At 48.6% G+C, this 24144-nt stretch overlaps 1 protein-coding gene across 2 annotated transcripts in view; it reads left to right on the forward strand.

Moving 5' to 3' along the window:
• The first annotated feature begins 3580 nt into the window (after positions 1–3580).
• LOC144782497 (uncharacterized) overlaps positions 3581–24144 on the forward strand; it is a 133526-nt gene continuing 112962 nt past the window's right edge. Inside the window, exons 1-3 of one of the 2 annotated variants that reach the window (XM_078661886.1) lie at positions 3581–3875; positions 7330–7414; positions 11415–11586. In XM_078661886.1, the coding sequence (XP_078518012.1) occupies positions 3861–3875; positions 7330–7414; positions 11415–11586 (272 nt within the window). In that variant the 5' untranslated portion in view covers positions 3581–3860. The remainder of the gene's footprint in view (positions 3876–7329; positions 7415–11414; positions 11587–24144) is intronic. The other variant, XM_078661887.1, reaches the window with a different exon arrangement.

Here is a 24144-nt window from a genome sequence, read left to right on the forward strand (position 1 = left end):
CACTCCATTCCTGGACGTGCTTACCCAGAACCCCACACACTGGCCCCAGTGTGCTCTTCCCCTGTACCTGGTCTGAGCCCTGGCAGGCCAGCCTGCTGGGCGTGGTTTGGCCATCAGAGAAAGAAACATGTTCACTTCTGGAAGATAGAACAAATACATGCAAACAGCCCATAATCCGCATTGCACGGTAAGCATAATGCTAACTCGGTCGTCAGGTTCAGAGCCCCTTATTTGAGCACCAGTTGTATTACAAGAGAACACATTCAATTATGGCACAGGGGATGCAGGATTTTCCCCGACTCACCAGTGGTTTTACAGGAAAACACATTCAATTATGGGACAGGGAAAACAAGATTTTTTCAGCCTCTCCAGTGTTTTCACAAGAGAACACTCAATTATGGTACAGGGGATGCAGGATTTGCCCAGACTCCCCAGTGGTTTCAAAATAGAACACCTTCAATTCTGGCACAGGGGATGCATGAATTTCCCAGACTCACCAGTGGTTGTACCAGGGAACACATTCCCTTATTGCACAGGGGAAACCTGATTTTACCAGACTCACCAGTGGATTCGCAAGAAAAGACATTCAATTATGGCACACGGGATGCATGAACTGCCCAGCCTCACCAGTGGTTTTACAAGAGAACACCTTGCAATAATGCACAGGGGATGCATAATTTGCCCAGACTCACCAGTGGTTTAACAGGAGAACCCATTCAATTATGGCACGGGGATGCATGATTTGCCCAGACACACCAGTGGTTTTACAAGAGAACACATTCCAATATTACACGGGGATGCATGATTCCCCCGACTCACCAGTGGTTATTCAAGAGAACACATTCAATTATGGCAATGGGGATGCATGATTATCACAGACTCACCAGTGGATTTACAAGAGAACACATGAATTGGTTCACACGTTAGACGCTACAATGATGAATCCTCCCAACTCTCTATGCGCTTAGTAATCCATCTGATGAAATGCTCATTGCATCATTACCAGAGATCTGCGGCCCAACCAGGAGCAAAGGACATACACTGCGTGGCCACAAGGCACTGCCCGCACTGCCCCCCAGCGCGACAATTCTGCTCCTGGCCCACTTCAAACTCCTCTGCGTCATTAAATTTCTGGCCAACAGACGATCTATAATAGAAAACACATGTTAGTTTCATCCCACACCTGTTTGCCAGCAACTCTGGTTCCAGTAATTCCAGCCGCTTAGTGGTTATCCCCATGTTGATACCGCGCTGGAGTACGGGTCCCCTTTAAAGAGTCACACGCTTGGACCTTCCTGAAGCGCGCTGGAGTGCGCGTTCAAACTCTTTGGTATTGAGCTCGGCATGTCTTTCCTTTCTTACATGTCTACTGATATATGCAATAATGTTACCTAGATAGTTGGCAGCCCGTGTAGTGCACTTTCTAGACCTATTGTTATGAGACTCGTTAACAGCCTTATGACACGCCCTTGCTACCCAGACAGTCTCGCGTTGCATCCGGCCAAGGTTACCCGAAAGTTTGGCGGGACGAGCAACACTCTACGTATATACAATTATTCAACCGTTTTGATTTAGCGATTCGATGTGTTTTCACTGCTTTATTAGCACTGCTTTATATACCGGGTATTTACTTGGGTAGGGGATTAAATGCTCCCGGGTTGAATATGTCTAAACGGAATTAATTTTTTAAACCTTTCAATGTTTTAAGAAAGTTAACTTTATCAGTGCACGGTTTTTCATTTTATGTATGACTTGTGCCGCCCCCCCTTTTTTTTTTTGTTACCCACAATCTCTTCCGTGTCCTTCCAATGGGCCCCGGAGACCTCTTCCGCATGGTTCCTGTATGTACATTAAACAAAACGTCAGTTGCCCTAATCCCTAAACACCAGGCTGCACCTGCTCCCGCCCTGCAATTGTAATGAAGCAAACAAGATAAATGTGCCAGACCTACACCTTTAACAACCGGACTCTGCATATAAATGTCTCCTATCCCAATTGACATGCCATAATTACAACATGCTGAAGTCAACATACTCCCATGCACAGAAAAAAAGGGTTCTTCAGCGAAATCAGAGATAATGATTGAAGCAACTACAGATGGCGACTAAGAATTCATACATAAAATGAAAAAACGTGCACTGATAAAGTTAACTTTCTTAAAACATTGAAAGGTTTAAAAAATTAATTCCGTTTAGACATATTCAACCCGGGAGCATTTAATCCCCTACCCAAGTAAATACCCAGTATATAAAGCAGTGCTAATAAAGCAGTGAAAACACATCGAATCGCTAAATCAAAACGGTTGAATAATTGTATATACTTAGAGTGTTGCTCGTCCCGCCAAACTTCGGGTAACCTTGGCCGGATGCAACACGAGACTGTCTGGGTAGCAAGGGCGTGTCATAAGGCTGTCAACGAGTCTCATAACAATAGGTCTAGAAAGTGCACTACACGGGCTGCCAACTATCTAGGTAACATTATTGCATATATCAGTAGACATGTAAGAAAGGAAAGACATGCCGAGCTCAATACCAAAGAGTTTGAACGCGCACTCAAGCGCGCATCAGGAAGGTCCAAGCGTGTGACTCTTTAAAGGGGACCCGTACTCCAGCGCGGTATCAACATAGGGATAACCACTAAGCGGCTGGAATTACTGGAACCATTCAGAAACCTTTTCTGAATTCTTTGATTTGTAGAGGCCACTCTGAACATGTTCAGGAAGACCCTCAAGACCTGGCTATTCGACTGAACAGAGCTGCGTACCCCCCTTTCCCCCACAAGACCCTTACAGGTGAGTAGCACGCTTGCAATTTTCTGATTGATTGATACATTCATTATTTCTGTGCAAACACAGGTGGATGCTAAACTCATTTCTTACCCTGATTTTGAGGCTAAACCCAATTTTTGTGTAGTAATATATTCTACTTTTTTCTGCTTGTGTTGATTTTTCTCATTTTATGAAAGTACTCTCTATTAGCCCAAAAGAGTTTGGTAAAGCCCTTTAGCTAGTTATGAATGAGTGAATTCAAGTAAAGTATCAACAAGTATGGGTTTGTTGGCGCTATTTTTTCATCCGCCACCTGTCAAAATTGTTGCTAATAAACTGACCCAAGATGGCTGCCAGCGAGAGGGCCGTCGCTGCAAACAAGAAAGAGAGAGAGAGAGAGAGAGACAGGGGTCAACCGGCGTGCCAGGGTGTGAAAAGAGACGACAGACTTAACGTCGCTTTCGTCCTGTGGAATTCAGGCGCCATCTTGGAAAAGAGTCGATCCAGGGGAGCTTATCAAATATTGTACCACAGAGAAGTGCGCCAAGACCTACGATTACTTTTTTTTGTTTTCAAGATATTATTTATGAATAATTACTTGAATACAAAAATACTGTCTTCATATTTTGAATTTTTTAATGTTCCCAATAAATAACAAATAATGTATATTTGTAGAGAAAACGACCCTCCCATGTCTGCGGTTGTCACCTCGGCTTAGCATTTTGCATGTGGCACCTCTTTCTGGACGCCCCGGCGTCACCCGGACCCTGCACCCGCCGGGACACGAGGCTCCGCCTCTTCCGGTCCGTCTCTTCCGGTCCCGCCCTCGCCCTGAAGCCGTTGCTAGGGTTTCGGGAAGCGCGGAAACTTGAAGTGGGAGCGGGGCCCGAGCCGGGGAGCAGCGCCCCCCACGGAGACGAGTGACACTGTGCACCCCCCCCCCCCGGAGCAGGAGCCAGCCCCCCTCCCCCCGGAGCCCAGTGACAGCCTGCAGCCCCTGCAGCAGGAGAGAGCGCAGGGGCTCCCCAGGAACAGACAGGGGGAGAAGCCCCCGCTGCAGACCAGGGGGTGCAGCCCCCCACCTGCCCCCACCATGGTCTCCCTGCTGGTAGGTGCCCCCTCCCTCCAGGGTCTTGCCCCCCCCCCCCTGGGGCTCGTGTGCAAGGAGTTACATGTGCCAGTGCTTGTTGGTGAGGGGTCCATGGGAGGGGCAGTGACCTCTGCACCAAAGGTGGGGGTGACACCGAGACATGGGTGCTGCCCCCGCCATGGTCTCTCTGCTGGTAGGTGCCCCCTCCCTGCAGAGACTTGGGGCCCCTGGGGCTTGGCTTGTGTGCAGGGAGTGACATGTGCCAGTGCTTGTTGGTGAGGGGACCATGTGAAGTGCAGAGCGACCTCTGCTGCAAGGGTGGGGGTGACACCGAGGGAAGGGGGCAGGAGAGTGCAGGGCTGGGCTCTCCTTCATGCATGCATCAACATGTTTATTTACAGACTTCTGGGTAATGTTCCTAAGGGTCCCTCCAGGGCAGCATGGAATGCATAGAGTCAAACTCCGCAGTCCAGGAATACTAACAGAACCCCATTGGGAGAGGTGTGGCGCCGCGGCCAGGGCGGCTGACGCTGGAATCTGGGGACCACGGTTCGATCCCCGGCTCCGGCGGCAGGTTAGCCCAGCACCATGTGACTCTGGGCAATAGCTCGCTTAATCTTCCCGACGGCCCCCAGCGCCTAGAGACCCTTACGGGTGATTGTGCGCTTTACAAATGTGGATTATTATTATCCCCGAGTCCAGCAGCAGAGACTGAACCACTCACTGGGAAGTCAACAGGAATGCATGACCTGCCACGAGGCCAGGGCTGGACCCTGTGAGGGGGCGGAGGGGGCGATGGGTGGGCCTGTGAGGGGGCCAGGGTACGAAAGCATCTCTGAGAAGGAAGGTCTTCGACTCTACTAAACTGCACATTGAATGTCGCCGCTTGAACTCACGAAGAAAGAGAGCTGTTGGGGTCCCTCCAGGAGTGACCACAAAATGTGTTTCAGTTACTTTCCTCAGCTGCAGAAATGCGGTCACCCAGGAAGTCATTGCCTCTGCGTTCAAATATGGAAAGACTGTCTACCATGGTCCATCTAGGGATCTTTGTTTCAGGCCTTTCTTACAGACATTACATTTCTGATCAACTGACCCGCACACTGGTTTCTGGTACACAAGGGGTGGTCATTAATGAGCCTCTGGATACGGCCGAATGCCGCCCCTACTTTACCACTTCTGCTGCCAGAGGCGCAGAGTTGTGCCCTTATCAATCCAATCTAAGGCTGTCCACAAGGTCCCAGCTCTAGACCCGTGGCAGCCCTTTTTAGTTAGCAGCCTACCAGACAACACAGCCGTCTACTTTACTAAAGACCTCTTGGACACTTTCAGAAAGTTCACCTACAAATCCATTCTCCCATTGATTGACATTGGCGTTGTAGTTTTTAATAGGCCTGTGTGGTAAATTTCGTTCCGATCACAGAATTTGCAGATTTTGGGTAATTTTGCGCTCCTCGGAGAACGCGAAATTGCCCAAAATTCTGCGTTCCGCAACATCGCGAAATTTATTGCTTGTTCGCATTCTCAAAATGAGTGTTTGCGAGATATTTCTCCCCCAAGCACACAAACAGCGATTGCGAACAGGAAAAAGCATCGCAAATGAGCAAATCCACATGTTCGCAGAGATTTTTTTACCGTTTCGCTAAAATTTGCGTAACGCGATTACACAAATTCTGCCCACCCCTAGTTTTTAACTCCCATTTTCTGGCTTTCTATTTGCTGGCTTCATCTGCTTTAGGCTCTCCGGGTTCAGTTCATCCCTGCAGTTTCCTAAATCGTATTTACTGTAATCTTCCACAAACTCGCTTTTTGTAAACAGGCCTGTAAATCTTGTTCTCATCACATTTGCTGTGTATTTAAAGACTGAAGAAAAATGGCAGACACCTTCTGAGCACGCTTGTTTACTTTTCTTTCCCTGACTTTATAGTGAGTGAATTTGTGACAATCTTGCTTGGCACTGGGAGTAGGGAGGAGATTTTTCTAGCACACAACACCATTAAAATACATTCTGTAAGTATTTCAGAAAAATCAGAATTAGAAACAAAGATAAAGCACATTTTGTTGTTCTTTCTAAAGTGTGTAAGAAGCAAATACTTTAATATGCTCAAAACAAATCAATACACTAGGTGATGCCAAGTTCCACACATTATCATTTGTGCGCTGTATAGTTTTATCAGTAAAGCTGTATGTCTGTGCAAACGTAATGCTAATTTCAATTGAAAATGTGTTGTTTGTAATGGCAGTGCGCTACCACACCATGTATTCTCCATTCTACGCCACTCCATTCTGCACTCTACCTTACCATATACCGCTCTATTCTATGCCAATGCACTCTTCTTCACTCTATGCAACACCACTGCACTTCTCGCCACTAAACTCTACACCACTCCAGTCTTGGCCACATCAATCTAATCTGCACAACTCCACTCTGCAACTCATACACCATTGCACTCCATGCCAATACACCTTACACTTTAACACTCAACTCTATGCCAGTACACTGCCAATCCACTGTACGCCACAGTAATCCACTCTACCAATGCACTCTGCACCACTTTACACCATTACACTCTATACAACTGCACTCTATCCTGCATTTCTCCACTCTGTGCCACTTAACTCTACTCTGAAACAATCTACTCTGCACCACTGCACTCTATGCCACTCAGCACCACTCCACTGTATGCCTCTACACCACTAGACCTTTAACCACTGCACTCTGCATCAATGTACTCTACTCCACTGCACTCTAACACTCTACTCTGCAACGCTGCACTCTGCGCCTCTCTACTCTGCACTACTCCACTCTGCATCACTGCACTCTATGCCACTCAACTTTTCACCATGCCGAACAGCAGCCACACTGGAATACAGCATGGCTAAAACACATTGGCAAAGCCATTAGCACTTGGATAGGCGAGACCTATTGGCATTGCCAATGCTTGTTAGTATTGAGCCATGGATAGCACTCCTCGTCTCTGTTATTTCTGTCGAATCACTTGGCCTTATGCAAACCACTAAAAAGGTAACTATTCACACCCTCTGTTGTTTTCTTTCTATGGTTCTACACCCAAGCGCTTAAATACCCTTTGAGGTGCTGCGTTCTCTGTGAGCTGTCTTCATTCATTCATTCATTCTAGTGCAGCCGCTCTGCACTAGTCTGGTAGGCAAGCTTGTGTGTGCTCATTACCAATGAATGAGTATGTTAACACAGGCATCAGAGCACTGACAGAAAACTGAGCTTCGGTTGGGGAGGTGTGAGGTGTGCAAGCCTGCATTAGATGGACAGTTTCCTTGGGCTTGGAGTAATGAACAGCCTGTGGAGGGCATCGCCGGGCCCGGGAGGCTCCAAGCACTTCTGTATCACTTGCAGTGGGTGTGATAAGACTCACTCAGGTCATTGATAAACCAGGTGAGATCTTGATGTATTCTGGTCGCTGAGGGTACCATGAATCCATTCTGTTTTTCTTTACAGGAAGACCCTTCATTGGAGCGACATTTTAAAGGCCATCGTGACACGGTCACTAGTGTGGACTTCAACCCCAACACGAAGCAGCTTGGTAAATGAGTCCACCTTTTATTATCATTTTCTGTGTTTCTTCTACCTGAAAAGAAGCAGCATTGTGCATTTCATAACATTTTTATTGCAGCAGGAGCACCTCAACAGTGTGCTGCACGTAAAACAGTCTGATGCCCAAGGACTTTGAGTAAAATCAGATAACTGAGAGAGGGGCGGGGGCCAGACCCTCTATCCGGGAGGGGCGGTAACTGGGCCTCCTGTCTGGGAGTGTAGGGAGCTAGAGGCTTTCATGGTATTTTTAGGCTAGACATTTGCCTACTTTCCTCCACAGGGCACTGTCTTTCCCCTCGTAAACCAACTTTACAGTCCGACTTGGGAACCCTTCCGCCTTAGCCCAACTTGACTGGTATTTGTTGTAATTTGGGAGCAAGCTGGACTTGTGGAGCGGCTTCTAAAGGGGATGTTCATCAGATGGGAACCGTGTCTTCTCCAAGAGACATAGGCTCTGGGTCTTTGGTTCCGAAAGGTTTTATTAGCTTTGATAAATGGAGCCGGGAGAGCCATTGAGCAGTTTTTTTCCAGTCCCTGCTTCTCTGTCCTGTCCATAGGAGTGCCAGCCGAAGATATCTATAGATTGTTAAGGTTCAGCTCCTATATGATGAAGCTGGTGCCAGGTCTGTGTTCGTACTGAGTTCGGGGCACTTGCTGTGGTCTAAGTACTTGGGTGCTGAACTCAGAGTTCAGGTAGATTATGGGCAGACATGCAGGGAGGTGGGCGGAGAAAGGGAATTATGGGTCACTCTCCTCGAATAAAATGTTTGTGGAGCTCCCTTGTGCAAAGCAACCATTGGCGGGTGAAAGCAGGAGCCCGCGAGGCTACATGGATTACAGGAAGTGATATTTTAAGGTGTTTCCAGGTAGTCACTTTCTGAACTCCTACACAAAGAAGCACATTTGAGTCTGGTGCTTTATTTATTTATTTTATAAACATTTCCGTCTGTATTTACCCAAATTTAATTTTTGGCCATTTTATTGGTATTAATCCATTTTTGTTTTGTGAACAGATGATGTGATAACTTTTATATTAATAAGTTGAGATGGAGACTCGCACACCTATTTAAACAAGCTCATCTTAATTAATTCACTTATGGAGCTATCCTGGGGAACGCTTTCATCCACAAAGCGCCGAGCATATACAGGGAAAACGCTGGCTATGGCGAGGTATAACAGGGTATGCAATGGGCTATTAAAAACTGCTAGACAATTTATATTGACATGTGAACATGGGTTCAAAATATAAATGGTAATATATTTGATTTCAACTTTACAGATATGAACCCCTGAGGAAGGGCCAGAACGGCTTGAAATGCATTGGGTTAAATCATATTTCATGGAGCAAGGGATTTTACATGCTGTATTTAAAGGCCGTTGGGCATTATACATGCATTTGAAAATTGAAATCACCTTGGTTTGACCATATCAACAAAAGAACAATAAACTGTTTTAAATTTGGAACAAAAAATGGACTGTGGATTAATCGGTTTATGAGCAAGGTTACCAACCTGTACGATGTGATGCATCCTGGAACTGATAACTTTTATATTTCCACATTTATTTAACAAATAAACATGCATTCATACTTGAGGCCTGTCCGGTTTTAGCACGTTACACAAACAAAAATAATAAATCCACATAAAAAAATTTGCATATTAGCACAAATACAAATTGAGATATGCAGTCAATTAAGGAAACGCCATTTTTACTCCCCACGCTGTGAAAGAAGTTCAGCTGTTGGCCTGAAAGTCATTAATCTCAGCATGGAGTCACTCAAAAGAAGCCAAATTATCTGTGTATTCCTGCTTTTAAAAATGAATACAGACAGGAAACACAATGTTTTTTGTCTGTATTTACCTGTAAAAGTCAGTAAAAACAGGGAGCCCTAACTATAAGCTTCTATATCGGATTCTGCACCATAGATCTGAAGTCCAGGTACATTGTAGCGTGGGGGGAAGGGGGGAGTCTCTGAGGAATCCTCGGGTGTTAATAAAAATAGATTTACGTACCAGAGTTAATACCGTAACCCGATTCTCGTCTTACCTTGAACCCATGGCTTGGTTTTAGGATTGGCATTGTATAGTATTTACGTAATGTAGCGTATATTTGTGAAGCCAGCACTCGCCCGTGAGTTTCTTGGCACGAAAGAGATGTTCCTTTAACCGTCATTGATGCTGCATTTTATAAGACCTCAAGCGTGCCAATATCCTTCTCTGTAGTCCCAGGACGTGGGGTTTATCGCATTCAGGGTTTGATTAGTTCCGGCCATCGCTGCTGTTGCTCCCTCGGCTTCCTTGACTACCTTATTTCATTTAATGTGGTAATCACAGGAATATATTGTAATATTACAGATATCTCTTCAAATATGAAACAGAGGAATTTGACTTTATCAATTGGCGTTATTGTTGTTGACGGCAAACTAAGATAGTTACTGTTATTGTGTTCTTTAGCCCCTTGGCTGCGGCGGTAATTCCGCCGCAGCGCTAGGGGGTAGGGGGGGCCGCACGGCGCTCCCATGCTCGTATCGGAACCGCTCCGTCACGAGCCTCGGGCGCGCTGTGCTTGTGACGGAGTGGTTCCGTCACGGCCCGCCCGCCCAATAGAACGCGCCGCGCAGGTGCGAAATCAGCGCCGCGATGGATCCACTCCGTCATTAGCCCAGCACGTCCAAGGCTGGTGACGGAGTGGTTCCGTCACCAGCATGGAAGGTGACTTGTTCCTCATACTAGAAACTTGTTTTTAGCTCATTGAGGTTCAGGCCCTTAGACCTCATCCAGGATTTGGGTCTGGGTGCAAATTCCTTGTGTGAGGTCTTTGTTTTCATCTAATTCCTTGGACAGCTGAAAATGTTGTTTGGATGTCGTCAACATAGTTAAGAAAAGACCCCCTGTAGGAACAGTGATGAACCCTGCTGTACTTGACTGCCTCTTCTACCCGGCATCCCACGAGATGAGGTGTCGGGTACGATCTTGTGCTCAAGGCTGTCAGTTGGGGCCGCAAGGTTGGTAGCACGGACTGCATCTAATGTATCAAAAACCATGGGCCCGATTCCCTAATGTAAACTGAGACGAAAGTCGAAATTTACGACTTCGGTATACACAAAGGGCATTTACGAGTAGTAAAGGTAGACTTTTGTCTCAGTTAAACGTACGTTTTGGTCTTAAGTTTAACTGAGACAACAGTCTAACTTTACTACTCCTAAATGCCCTTTACGAATGCCGAAAGTCATAAAGTTTGACTTTCATCTCTGTTTACCTTCGTGAATCAGGCTCCGTGTGTTTTCAGGTCCAATATGGCAATTTTGGGTGACCCAGTTGGGTGAAAATCCTGCCTGCCACTTTTCCAAGGCGTTGCTTTCCAGGTGTTTCTGTAACTGATCCGAGGTGCTTTCTCCAGAACCCACCAGAACTGGGCCATCGCTCCTTCTATTGGGGATTATTATTAACCGTGGGATAACCCCACGCTCTTCTGTGTCATAAAAACTCTATCTCCAGCAGGACAGGGTCGGAGATATAGAAATGCTCTTTAATCCCCTTTGGAGGGCAGAGATGACCTTGGCATTCAGCATCTTCAGTAACGTATAAGGCACGTGTTCTTGTCGCCTTTAAGAATTAATGATAGAGTATTTGTGTGAAGTATTTTCTCTATCAGATTAATAGTATTTTTAACCAAAGAAAGACTGGTGTTTCTTACACCATTTGTTCTCCCTCCTGAAGTTTTCACTTGTGGTAACTGATCAGTAGTAGTGTTAAACATGTTGAATAATTTCCTCAGTGTTATCAAGCTTTCTGTTTTTGGGTTTAGGATTTTTTTTTTTTTTTAATCCAGCCTGGCAGATTTGTATGTTTTTTTTTTTTTTTTTGTTACGTTTCTTTTTAACTCCTGTAACTTCTGTCTCTAGGTTCTCCCAAACATCCACTTTTTTGCAAAATTATCTCACTTTGGAACAGCCCCTGAGCCTCGAACTCTTCTTTCCTCCTCTGCAGCCAGCGGCTCCATGGACTCCTGCCTAATGATCTGGAATATGAAAGCGCAGATGAGAGCCTATCGCTTCGTGGGTCACAAAGACGCCATTATTTCCGTCCAGTTCTCACCATCTGGTCACCTGGTGGCTTCTGCGTCTAGAGATAAAACTGTCCGTCTGTGGGTTCCAAGCGTGTGAGTATGGCAGAGAAAGCGTTGCATGTACAACAGGCCTATGGTTTCCAAACTGTACACTGTGCAGTAAAATCTCTAATCCATCTTTGAAAGGGTTGCTTCATAAGGCATAAGCGATGGGAAAGCATTGGCGCAACGCTCCAACCCCCTACACGTAGCCAGTGGTTGCCAAGGGGCAGTGTTTGGCCAGCGCCAACCAACTGATGACATTGGTCGGCTCTTCAGAAGCCTTCTATAAAGAGAATCTTTCTTCCTACACCCATTCTCTATGTTGAAAAACATTATTGGAAGCCTCCTGTCCAGGGAATGTAAAAATATTTTGTTATTACTGTGCTGGCATTATTTGGGCTTTGGCCAATGCCTTACTGGTAAAAACAGTCCCCCTGACCCCACTCTCCTTCCTATAGGCTCGGCGGTCTGGGACCCTCTGACCTCACTCGCCTTCTTATAGGTTTGGGGGTCTGGGACCCCCTCACCTCACTCTCCTTCCTACTGGCTTGTGGGTCTAAGAACATTTGTTTTTAAAAGTATTCTGTCCTGTTATTATTTGTGTTCATGATTCAAGACTTGTTGAACTTGTGTTTGATGCCCTTTTGCACCAAGTGTTCTTGGTTCTACAGTGTCCTAAATGTGTTTTTGCGTGCGTTTGGAGGGTGTGCTGGGATAAGGGCATCCTTCGCGTGTACGGTTCATGGTATATTACATTATAAACACGTGCTGTGTGTTCTTTATAATGTAAAGCATTGGAATAGAGCTACAGCCACACTTTGCGGATTGAAGCGCGTGCCTAGAGTAGGTTGCAGACTCCACCATGAGTAAGCAGCGAAACAATCGGGGGCACTCTGATCTCCCCACTCAAGGGACCTCACACCTCACTGTATGTTGCGCCCAGATGTAGTCTGAGCTCTCAAGTGAGACCTGTAGCGTATTCAGTGCTTGATTTTTGCAGTGTTTTTCCTCTTCCCCCCCCCCCCTTTGGAGCTTAATTCTCCATACAAACGCCACAGGTGGCCCTGCGCACCATTATAATAACGCCTTTTGGTCCTTCACATAGCTCACACCGAAGGAGGTTGTGTATGACTCGGCGGCACCCAAGCAAAAAGAATTATGGTGGACGGAATGCTGAACAAATCAAACATTCCCCCAGTCACAAATCTGGGTTTAATCCGTTGTTGTTGTGGTTTTTTTTTGTGCTCATTGCGGCACCACAATTTGGACCCAGCCACTTGCAAATCAGTCATGACCCTGCTCTGTATGGCAACAGCCCAACACCCAAGACATCCACCATGACCGAGTTGAAGGACCGATTGCAGCTTTAGGGCACCCTGCACTTATGGAGGCCTGGTCTCGCTGCCTGGTGAAGTGGCTGCCGCACTGCCTTTCTTCTAGGTATCTCCTCTAGCTGGCCAGGGGGACAAGTTGTGGCCAAACGGCTTGGGTGGTCAGCCTCCAATCTGGGGAATCGAGTTCGAGTCTCTGCAAGGATGCGCAACATCCTGTAATTCTGGGCAAATCACTTCATCTCCCCGTGCCTAACACAAATGAATGTGTTTTCATGTAACACAACTGGTGCTCGTGTAAAGCGCTCTGATACCCTATACCTTCGAGTCGAGTTCACGCTCTATAAAACTCCATTAAAGAAAGTAAAATCTCTCTCTTGCATTGGTCCAAATGCCCTCTTGGCAGGTGTCTGGCCTCAGCGCAGCACTGGTCTCTGCACAGGGGTCTTTGCCCCATGGTGGGCCAGGGGGCACCTGCCTCCCTTTCCATGGTCCATATACCCTCATCCTTCAGTGGTCTCAGCGCCATGGTGGGCCAGGGGGTCATTGTCTCCCGTGCCTGGGTGCATATGCCCTCAAACCCTCCTCCTTGCAGGTGTCTGGCCTCAGCGCAGCACTGCGACTACGGTAGTCTCCGCACGCATGGGGGTCCACGGGGACTCTGTCTCCCTTGCCTTGCTCCATATGCTCATGCGTGCAGGTGTTGGGCCTCAGCACTGCGACTACGGTGGTCTGTGCACAGGGGTCTCTGTCCCACGGTGTGCCAGGGGACATCTGTCTCCCTTTCCATGGTCCATATACCCTCATCCTTGCAGGTTTCAGGCCTCAGCCATGCTTCTTCGGTGTTCTCAGTCCCATGATGGGCCAGGAGGTAGTTTTCTCCCGTGCCTTGGTACATATTCCCTCCTCCTGGCAGGTGTCGGGCCTCAGCACAGCACTGCAGTGGTCTCCTTCCCACGGTGGGCCGGGGGGCATCTGTCGCCTGTGCCTTGGTCCAAATACCCGCCTCCTCGCAAGTGTATGGCCTCAGCACAGCAACTACGGTGGTTTCTGCAAGTGTCTCCGTTCCATAGTGCCCCAGGAGCAGAGCTCTACAGTACTGCCTTTCTCCACCTCTCCACAGCATGTGGTCTTTGGGGGCCCAGTGTCCTTGAGAATCCAGGCAGTTCATGTGTGCTGAGTGTGAGTGCTGCAGAGACCGAGCTGTAGAGCAGCACAGCACAGTTGTGGTCCAGTGAAGACCAAACCAAGCGGCTGAATCGCAGATATACAGGCATACTCACGCATACTTACACATATACAGACACACACTCATGCATACAGACACATATAGAAGCACACACTCATGCATACTTGCACTTAAACAGACACATACACTCACGCATACTTACACTTATACAGACGCACACACTCACGCATACTTACATATATAGAGGCACACACACTCATGCATACGTACACATATACAGACACACACACACTCACGCATACGTACACATATACAGACACAGACACACACACACACACACACACACACTCACGCATACGTACACATATACAGACACACACATTCATGCACACTTACACATATACAGACACACACACTCATACATACTTATTTATTTATGTATTTATTTAGGCGTTTTGAATAGCACTAGTTGGACCCGAGGGTGTCAGAGCGCTTCACCGCATGTACAATTATGAGCATTATCGGCATAAAGACAATCCACAACGTGCACAATTATGAGCATTATAGAGATATATGCAATAAAGATATTGTGGTCGAACATGAGGAGTTGGGCTCTGAGGTTTCAGATAAAGGAGCTAACGTGCTAGGGGCGGGTAGGGTGTCAAACCATCAAGATGAGCTTCCAAGAATTTTTCGTTGTTACGGCAAGACGGGTGATCCCGACGTTTTCTAGTTCTGAGACGACTGTTTCGGAACAAAAGCGGAGTTGCGGTAAGGCGTCGAACCGTTTCCGGTGTATCTTGTGTTCTTATCGTTTTGTTCGAAAGCGATCTAGGAAGAGGGATTTGAGAAGGTTCTTTAATTTCTGGAATGAAGGGTTTTTTCTGATGTGGGGGGGATTAAGTTCTAGATCTTTGGTGCATTTCCTGCAAAAGATTTAGTTGTGGTTTTGTGTTTCCGAGTTTTCGGTGGGATGAGTAGTAGAGAGTTTGAGCTCCTGAGGTTCCTGGACTGGCCGGCCCTTTTGAGTTTGGCGGCCAGGTATTCTGGTTTGACTGTCTGAAGGGCTTTATGTGTGAGGCAGGCCGTTCTGAAGCTGGCTCACAATTCAATTGGGAGCCATTTAAGTTCCTTGAGTGCGGGAGAGATGTGCTCGAATTTCTTAGTTCCTGTGACCATTCTTGCTGCGGCATTGAAGGTAGTTTTCAGGGGGCCTCGGTGTGATTCTGCTGTCCCGGTCATGGCTGCGATTCCATAGTCCCTTCTGGAGAGCACCAGTGCTTGGGTGGCCTGTTGAAGGTCTTTTGGGGGAAGGAAGGGTTTTATTTTGTATAGATGTTTCAGATTGAGAAAAGCGCTTTTGGCGAATCTTGTGATGTGTTTTTTCATGTCTAGTTTGGGGTCTACGGTGATGCCTAGAGATTTCACCGAGTCCGTTGGCGTTAGGGCACCGTTGAGGCCTTCAATGGCTTTGAGCCATTCTTCGGTTTGGGGGTTTTCGTCTCTGTTGGAGATGAGGAGTACTTCTGTTTTCTCTTGAGTTTGAGGTGGTTCGTTGTGAGCCAGTGTTGAACCTCTTTTAGCGTGACATTTAGTCTCTGTATGTCGTCAATGGAGGTGGTTTCCAGATAAAGCTGTGTGTCATCCGCATAGAGGTGGAAGGGGATGTTGGAATTCCTGGGTAGTGTGATGAGGGGTTCCATGTAGATATTGAAAAGTTGGGGGGGAGAGTACTGACTCTTGTGGAACTCCTATTGACGGGGTAGGGGTCGGACTCAAAGTTTTTAATTTGTATTCTTTGCGAGCGGTTGAGGAGAAAGGAAGAGAACCAGTGGAGGACCGTCATTTCAAGGCCTGCTCTTTCTTGAAGGCCTTTGAGGAGCAGGGTGTGATCAACTGTATCGAAAGCGGCCGATAAGTCTAGGAGAATGAGAAGGCAGCATTGGTCTGAGTCAATTGACTTATGTAGATCGTCTATGACATTTAGGATTGCGGTTTCGGTGCCGCGGCCCTTTCTGAATCCCGATTGGTGTGGGTCTAGGAGTTTGATGTTATGCAGGTGTTGGGTTAGCTTTGAAAGTAAACATCTTTCCAGGATTTTGGATCGAAGAGTTAGGTTCGATACGGCTCTAAAGTTGCTCATATCCTCGGTGTCTAACCCTGCTTTTTTAGGTCTCGCCTGTCGATGCGCATGCGCATCGAGCAAGCGAGACTATAGGGGCTCATCCACTCTTTATCCAACTTGCAAGGAATCGTGGCGATTCCTTGCAGTGCCCGTGACTTTTAAGCTCAATGCGCATGCGCATTGAGCTTAAAAGCGCGTGCACATGCCCCCAGCCGCCTGCCTTGCCTACTCTCCCGCCCCCTCACTTCTTGATTGCACGGCCGCTAGGCCGTGCCTCCCCTACTCTCCTCCTCCTACTCTGTCTGTTCCCGCACTCCTCCCACACCCCCGCTCCGCCCCCTCCCCTGCCTGCCATGTCGCGTCGCATTTCTCCTCCCCCCTCCCCCCAGCCGCCTGCCTTGCCTACTCTCCCGCCCCCTCACTTCTTGATTGCACGGCCGCTAGGCCGTGCCTCCCCTACTCTCCTCCTCCTACTCTCCTCCCCTCGCCGTCTGTTCGATAGCCATTGTTTTGTTTGTATTTCCGCCGCCAGGATATCGCTGCCTGGGTCAGCACATCGCCTGCAACGCGCTATATAAAGCCAGATTCCATTGCGAAGGCAAGGTCTGCAGGGCCTGCCCCCGTCCCGGCAGCCCAGATGTCTGCCGTCGACCTCCCAGTCACACAGCTGTGGCCTCGTCACCAAAGCAGCGTCCGGACTGAAATAGAACCACTTGAGTCCCGCCCCCTCCCATCTCCAGGCAGAGCCAAAATTGAAGACGCCCTGTTGCTCTGGGTCAAAACCGCAAAGGAATCTAAAACGTGTGCACCGTCCTGATCTGCCAGTCAGTCACATTCTAAGCACCACCTCTTGCAGTCTCTAGGCGCCGCCATTTCCACCTAGCATCATAGCTGCGCACTGTGCTGCGCTACTACAGCCCGTCTCGCATATTGCTCCACAATACGGCCACAAGACGGCGTGCACGTCCGTCTTTGTTTACCCGCTCCGCCCCCTCCCCTTCCCGCCGTCTCGCATTTCCCCTGTCGCACTTCTCCTCCCCCCTCCCCTCTCTTCCCTCCGTCTTGTTTATTGTACCCGCTCCGCCCCCTCCCCTTCCCGCCGTGTCGCATTTCTCCTCCCCCCTCCCCTCTCTTCCCTCCGTCTTGTTTATTGTACCCGCTCCGCCCCCTCCCCTTGTGTATGTTTGTCATATACTACTGGTGCAGTAGCATTTCAAGAGATGACTGGTGTAGCAGCAGTATACAAATGTTTTTATTCGTTCAAGATGGCGGCAGATTTTCACTCTCTATGATTTAATGTTTCACTTTAGTCCTACTTCTTTTTTTCACTTTCACTGCACACATGTTTTGCTTCCATGTCACGTAATACACTGGAGACACTAACGCATCGGTTGCACTCAATCACCGAGTTGTCCAGCACACGAGGGATACTTTTTGCGGCACGGTCCGATAAGTTTATGTGCTCTTTAGTTAAGGCACGATCGCAATGAGTGAGCGAGAGGTTTCATGGTTACTTCTTTTTCACAGCACAAGACACGGTTCACCTAAAGGCCAGCTACTTACACTTTTTTAAAAGAACCGGCGAATTTAGCGGGTGGTGTTCATCCGCATGCTTTAACATTTCGGTAAGCCTTTGTGTATACATAAGCATGGCCGGAGTCTCACATTTTTACTGGGCATTGTATCGAGGGGAATTTTACTGTATCTCTCTTTGCTTTTTGAAGTTTGTGGTGGACTTTGCGAAATATAATACATTTATTTAGCACAAGCATTTGGGCACTAAATAGGTCTCCAGGATTCCTCGTACAATTAAGTAAGAGGCTGATTTTATGTGACTTCTCACGTGTTTAGTTTAGCCAGTGAAGACCACAGTAATTACGCATGTTTCATGCTTTTTTCTCAGACAGGATTCCCTGGTTTTAAAAGCAATCCTGAGTTACAGGACAGTGATAATTTGAATGGGCAATCAACCTGACATTAACCTAATTGCACTCACCCTCAACCCCTCACCCTCACTCACCCTCACTCACCCTCACCCTCACTCACCCTCACTCACCCTCAACCCATCACCCTCACTCACCCTCACCCTCACTCACCCTCAACCCCTCACCCTCACTCACCCTCACTCACCCTCAACCCCTCACCCTCACTCACCCTCAACCCCTCACTCACCCTCAACCCCTCACCCTCACTCACCCTCACCCTCACTCACCCTCAACCCCTCACTCACCCTCACTCACCCTCAACCCCTCACCCTCAACATCAACCCCTCACCCTCACTCACCCTCACCCTCACTCACCCTCACTCACCCTCACTCACCCTCACTCACACTCACCCTCACTCACCCTCACCCTTACTCACCCTCACTCACCCTCACTCACCCTCAACCCCTCACTCTCACTCACCCTCAACCCCTCACCCTCACTCACCCTCACCCACCCTCACTCACCCTCACTCACCCTCACTCACCCTCAACCCCTCACCCTCACACAGTGGAATAGGTCTCGGAGCATTTGAGTTAGAGCTTTTAGAAATGTTTATGGTTTTTTTTTTTTAATTCTTTAGCATTGGCTACAGGAAACAAAAATGCTAAAGATTTACAAAAAAACCCATAAACAATTCTAAAAGCACTAACTCTAATGCTGCGAGACCTATTGCATTCCCAATGCTTGTTTTAGTAGTGGCGTGACATGACATACTTTGAGGCATTGTGGTATGATTCCAGAGCTCAGTGAGCTATTAATGATCTTGCACCATATTGGAGCTAAGATGAGTTTCATGTCTCTAACCAGGCTCAGGGGAAGCTGATCTAGGGAGTGGGATGAGGGTTTAGTGTTGGGGATTAGATTGACTATCTCTGTTTCCTGAATGGAGATGAAGGAATATCAGTGTTTAATGGAATGCAGGGGGGCGCTATCCTTAGTTGCTGGTGTCTTGATCTCAGTGGGGGGGAGAGATACACATATACAGACACACACACACATGCATACATACACATATAGAAGCACACACTCATGCATACATACACATATAGAACTCATCCTGTAGGATACAGTAATAATAGGTTCGCACCTCACCCTGTAGGTTGCAGGTTGCACATGATTGCACTTCATTCTGCACATCCCCGGAAGCAGAGGATCGCTCCTCATCCTGCATGTCTCCGGAAGCACAGGATCGCTCCTCTTCATGCATGTCTCTGTAAGCACAGGATTGAACCTCATCCTGTAGGTTAAAGGAAGCACAGGATCGCTCCTCTTCATGCATGTCTCTGGAAGCACAGGATTGAACCTCATCCTGTAGGTTAAAGGAAGCACAGGATTGCACCTCATTCTGTAGGTTACAGGAAGCACAGGATTGCACCTCATCCTGTAGGTTAGAGGAAGCACAGGACTGCACCTCATCCAGTAGGTAAAGGAAGCACAGGTTCCCACCTCATCCTGTAGGTTACAGGACACACCGGATCCCACCTCATCCTGTAGGTTACAGGAAGCACAGGATTGCACCTCATCCTGTAGGTTACAGGAAGCACAGGATTGCACCTCATCCAGTAGGTAACAGGAAGCACAGGTTCCCACCTCATCCTGTAGGTTACAGGACACACCGGATCCCACCTCATCCTGTAGGTTAAAGGAAGCACAGGATTGCACCTCATCCTGTAGGTTACAGGAAGCAGAGGCTCACACCTCATCCTGTAGGTTACAGGAAGCACAGGATTGCACCTCATCCTGTAGGTTACAGGAAGCACAGGTTCCCACCTCATCCTGTAGGTTACAGGAAGCACAGGTTCCCACCTCATCCTGTAGGTTAGAGGAAGCACAGGATTGCACCTCATCCAGTAGGTAAAGGAAGCACAGGTTCCCACCTCATCCTGTAGGTTACAGGACACACCGGATCCCACCTCACCCTGTAGGTTACAGGAAGCACAGGATTGCACCTCATCCTGTAGGTTACAGGAAGCAGAGGCTCCCACCTCATCCTGTAGGTTACAGGAAGCACAGGATTGCACCTCATCCAGTAGGTAAAGGAAGCACAGGTTCCCACCTCATCCTGTAGGTTACAGGACACACCGGATCCCACCTCATCCTGTAGGTTACAGGAAGCACAGGTTCCCACCTCATCCTGTAGGTTACAGGACACACAGGATCCCATTTCATCCTGTAGGGTACATTTTCCACCATGCTCTCCGCCTATAAAAAGATGCAGAGCCTCATCAGAGGAGCAGACGGAGAGGTGCCAGGGCCCAGGAGGTGAAAGACTCGGTGCATCCTATATGTGGCCGTCTTGTACTGTGCAACCAGGCACAAGAGGGGACATTGTTTTGTGGAAGCTCCAGCAGAGAGCCTGGTGTTCTGGTTCAACAGGCTGTAATTCTGTGAGCGACCACAGGAGGGCGCCCCTTTCCACCGAATGTTGCAGCGTCCCTTTAAAACACTCGCACGCTCTGACAGAGAATGTATAGAGAATAATCATGAAGTGTCTTCAGTTGCTGTAATGCATGCCTTTGTTTCTGCCTGCAGCAGACCCCAGAGTTTGGGTGCGGGGTCCCCCCTTAGAGAGCACACTCTGTAGAGCTTCCACTGTTACCCCTGTGTGAGGCTGCAGGCCCTGGAAGTCCTTGGTTCATGTTCTCTTTAGATTTCATAGAGGCCGCTTTAGCTGTGTTGCAGCCTCGAGTAATAGTAAATCATCACTCAATCAGTCACTACTTGTAAAGCCCGGGGTGTCCAGGCGCTGGGGCGGGAGGTTCAGTCGAAGAGCCGTGATGTCCGTCCGCGGGGGTGATGTCCGTCCGCGGGGGTGATGTCCGTCCGCGGGGGTGATGTCCGTCATCGGGGGGGTGATGTCCGTCATCGGGGGGGTGATGTCCGTCATCGGGGGTGATGTCCGTCATCGGGGGTGATGTCCGTCATCGGGGGTGATGTCCGTCCGCGGGGGTGATGTCCGTCCGCGGGGGTGATGTCCGTCCGCGGGGGTGATGTCCGTCATCGGGGGTGATGTCCGTCCGCGGGGGTGATGTCCGTCCGCGGGGGTGATGTCCGTCATCGGGGGTGATGTCCGTCATCGGGGGTGATGTCCGTCCGCGGGGGTGATGTCCGGGACTTGGCGTGAAGCTGGGCGAAGGCGCGGCCTCCGCTGTGGCTGTAGAAATAGATGCCACTTCCAGCTGGGTGAGCGCAGTAGTGTAGCTGTAGTGTGGCTACACCTGTGTATGGTCCTGCGACCCACAAGGCGCTACGTCCAGATAAACCCTTTGTGCTGACCCTTATTTCCATCCCTGAAGCGCCCTGAAGAAGGTGTGACCACACATTTTGGACCTTCACCGAAACCCGTGTCAGTGCATCGTATCAACAAGACTGGATAACAAACGTGCTCTTAAATAAAATATTCAACAGAAAGAACCGCTGCTGTTGACATCAACTTAGCTCTCTACAGGAGTTAGTGTGGCTAAAGTCTCTGTTGGTGTTCGGGGTGTTTATGGTTCTGTGTTAGTATTCTTTGCTTGGTCGCTTGGCCACTTATGCTTTGTTCATGTGTTCGAGTGTGAATGTCAGAGCTCGGTTTGAATGGTTGTGTGGCACGGTGGGATAGACTGCTCACTACAAGAATGAAGCTAGTTATTGATGTGTAGGGGTACTTGTTAATATTTTCTGTGTAAGAATTTTATTATCAACGTTCATTGATCTATAGTCCATTTATTATACAGATCCATCTTATAAAAAGTATGTATATGTTTCGCTAACATGAAAACGTGACCTTTAATTACACTTAGGCGTCCTTCATTGCACTCTTTTGTCCCCCGCGGATGAGGAGACCTATCCCTACTACACGGGTGAGACTTTGCGCCATATTAAGAAATCTTTCAGGCGGTTGGATTTGTCTTGCTGGTTTTGTTGTTAGTTTCCCCTGAATCCCTGCCTCGGCATCAGTCCGGGGGACCCCCTCGGTGTGATTTACTCGTGTTTGGGGCAGTGGCATAAAGCATTGGTGGCAACGCACTGAGCTGTTGAAGAGCGCGGTCAGCTGACTTCTCGCTTTAGAAGTCCGCTTTTTATCTGTGCCTCAGATACTTTCCGGGTATTCAGAGTATTAAGTACGTGTACGTGCGATAGTTTGTAGCACGTGTGGTTGTGCGCCTCTGTGGTGCGTTTATGAGCGCGCCCGCTGGCATTGGTCTTGGGCGGCCCCTGGTTTAGGCTTGCACACGCTGGAGGATGGATTCAGGTTCCTGCACACTGGGGGTGTCCTGCCATCCTTGTGAGCCTGGAGGCTGGGGATCCAAGCACTGAGACAGGGTCCCCCTTAGAGATTGAATGAGGTCCTTGTGGGCAGAGCGCTCCAGATCACTTCTTTCATTGCCGTTTGGTAACTGGTCGGTGCGAGGGTGGGGCTGCAGGTTTTGTTCAAGACGAGGAAGGTCCTAGGCCGGTCCTACCCCAGGTACTATTCCAGAAAGGCTGACGACGGCCAGGTGAAGAGCCCTCGCCCTTGGGTTGGATTGTCCTGCTGGAGTCATCTCCCTCAGCGAGGCTGCGTCTGCACTGAAGACAGAAAACGACTTTTGAAAAGGACAAAGTCAGACTAGTTCTAAAATCTTACAGTGGATCCACATCTTCTGGCTGAAAAATAAATGTAAAAGAGGGGCCCAAGCAGTCACTAAGAATGTGGACCTAGAAGAAACTAGGGCCAAGGAAGCTCCTGCTCGGGAGAGCGCTCTGGTGACTGCCATGGGACCAGGGCTGGCGTCTCCATGGCAGAAGACGTCGCCTACACTCTGCACTGGTTGCTGGGAGAGGCGCCTGTCCACCTAGCACCTAGAAGTCTTCCTGCTGGGAGAGGGAGGGAGGGTGGATGTCCGGCCAAGCAGAAGGAAAAGCAAAGTGTGTTTCTGCCACAGCTAATACCCAGAGGAAGCTGAGTGAGGGTGCAAGGCCTGGAGATGTCTGTTGTGGGGTCTCCCGGTCTCTATGAACTGCACCAGGAGTTTCAACAGCAAACCATCAACGTGTCTTCCGGCCTCCTGCAGGGCACCCAAGACCCCGCTGCTATCCCTTCCCGATAGCAGAGCTGGAGATCCCTCGTTGCCACTGGTACGGAAGCCTCATCGGGCGGGGTCTACAATTGGCCAAGATGTCCACCTGCTGAAGAACCATTGTACACCTGGCGCGACTGAGCACCTGCATAGGAGCCCAATGCCCCAGAACAAGAGCCCCCTGTGCAAACCTGACCCTCGAGTCCCACCCAGGGGCTCCTATTCTGAGAGATGGCTGCTGTGGCCACCGCAACAACCAGGCGGCTGTAGGAGGTGTGGGTCTGCGGAGGGCATAATTATTTGAAGTGTTAGAATATATGTGCACTGAGCCGGGTACCACCAAATGATCTGATCTCTAGATGTCTCTAGAATACACGGTTTGTTTTTCCAGACCTCATGACACTGAGGCCTCATTCAGTGTGAAAACCGAAGACTGAAACCCAGTTGGACTACAACCACCTAGCACCCCCCCCCCCCCCCCCACACACACACCCCTCATGGCAGTATGTACTTCGATGTATTTCAGGCACAATCCAATGAGACGGCACTGGAATATTTAGAGCAACCCCCCTTTCTCCTTCAGAAGGGTAGACCCAGGAATCTCTGGCAAGCGAAGGATACATTTTAAAGATTTTTTTGTTTTAATATGAGCCCTAAACCATTGCACACAATATGAATCGTAACCGCAATAAAGGCAAATTCTGACCGCAGCAAGAAGTGCTCGGAGTGTAAATAACAAGAAAAGCCCCAACATTATTGCTCTACACTTCCATGGCAGTCCCACCCTCATTTGTTTGTTTCTTGACAAAAAGCTGTTTCAGACACAGCACAGAAGGGAAAGCCTGCTCTGAGTTTGAGCAGGGGTCACACCTTCATACCTGTCTGGACTATAAGGCGAGGGCCCAGAGCTGTTCTTGTCGTCGGGGCAGCTGC

This window comes from Lissotriton helveticus, chromosome 9 (assembly GCF_964261635.1).
Source record: "Lissotriton helveticus chromosome 9, aLisHel1.1, whole genome shotgun sequence".
NCBI lineage: Eukaryota > Metazoa > Chordata > Amphibia > Caudata > Salamandridae > Lissotriton > Lissotriton helveticus.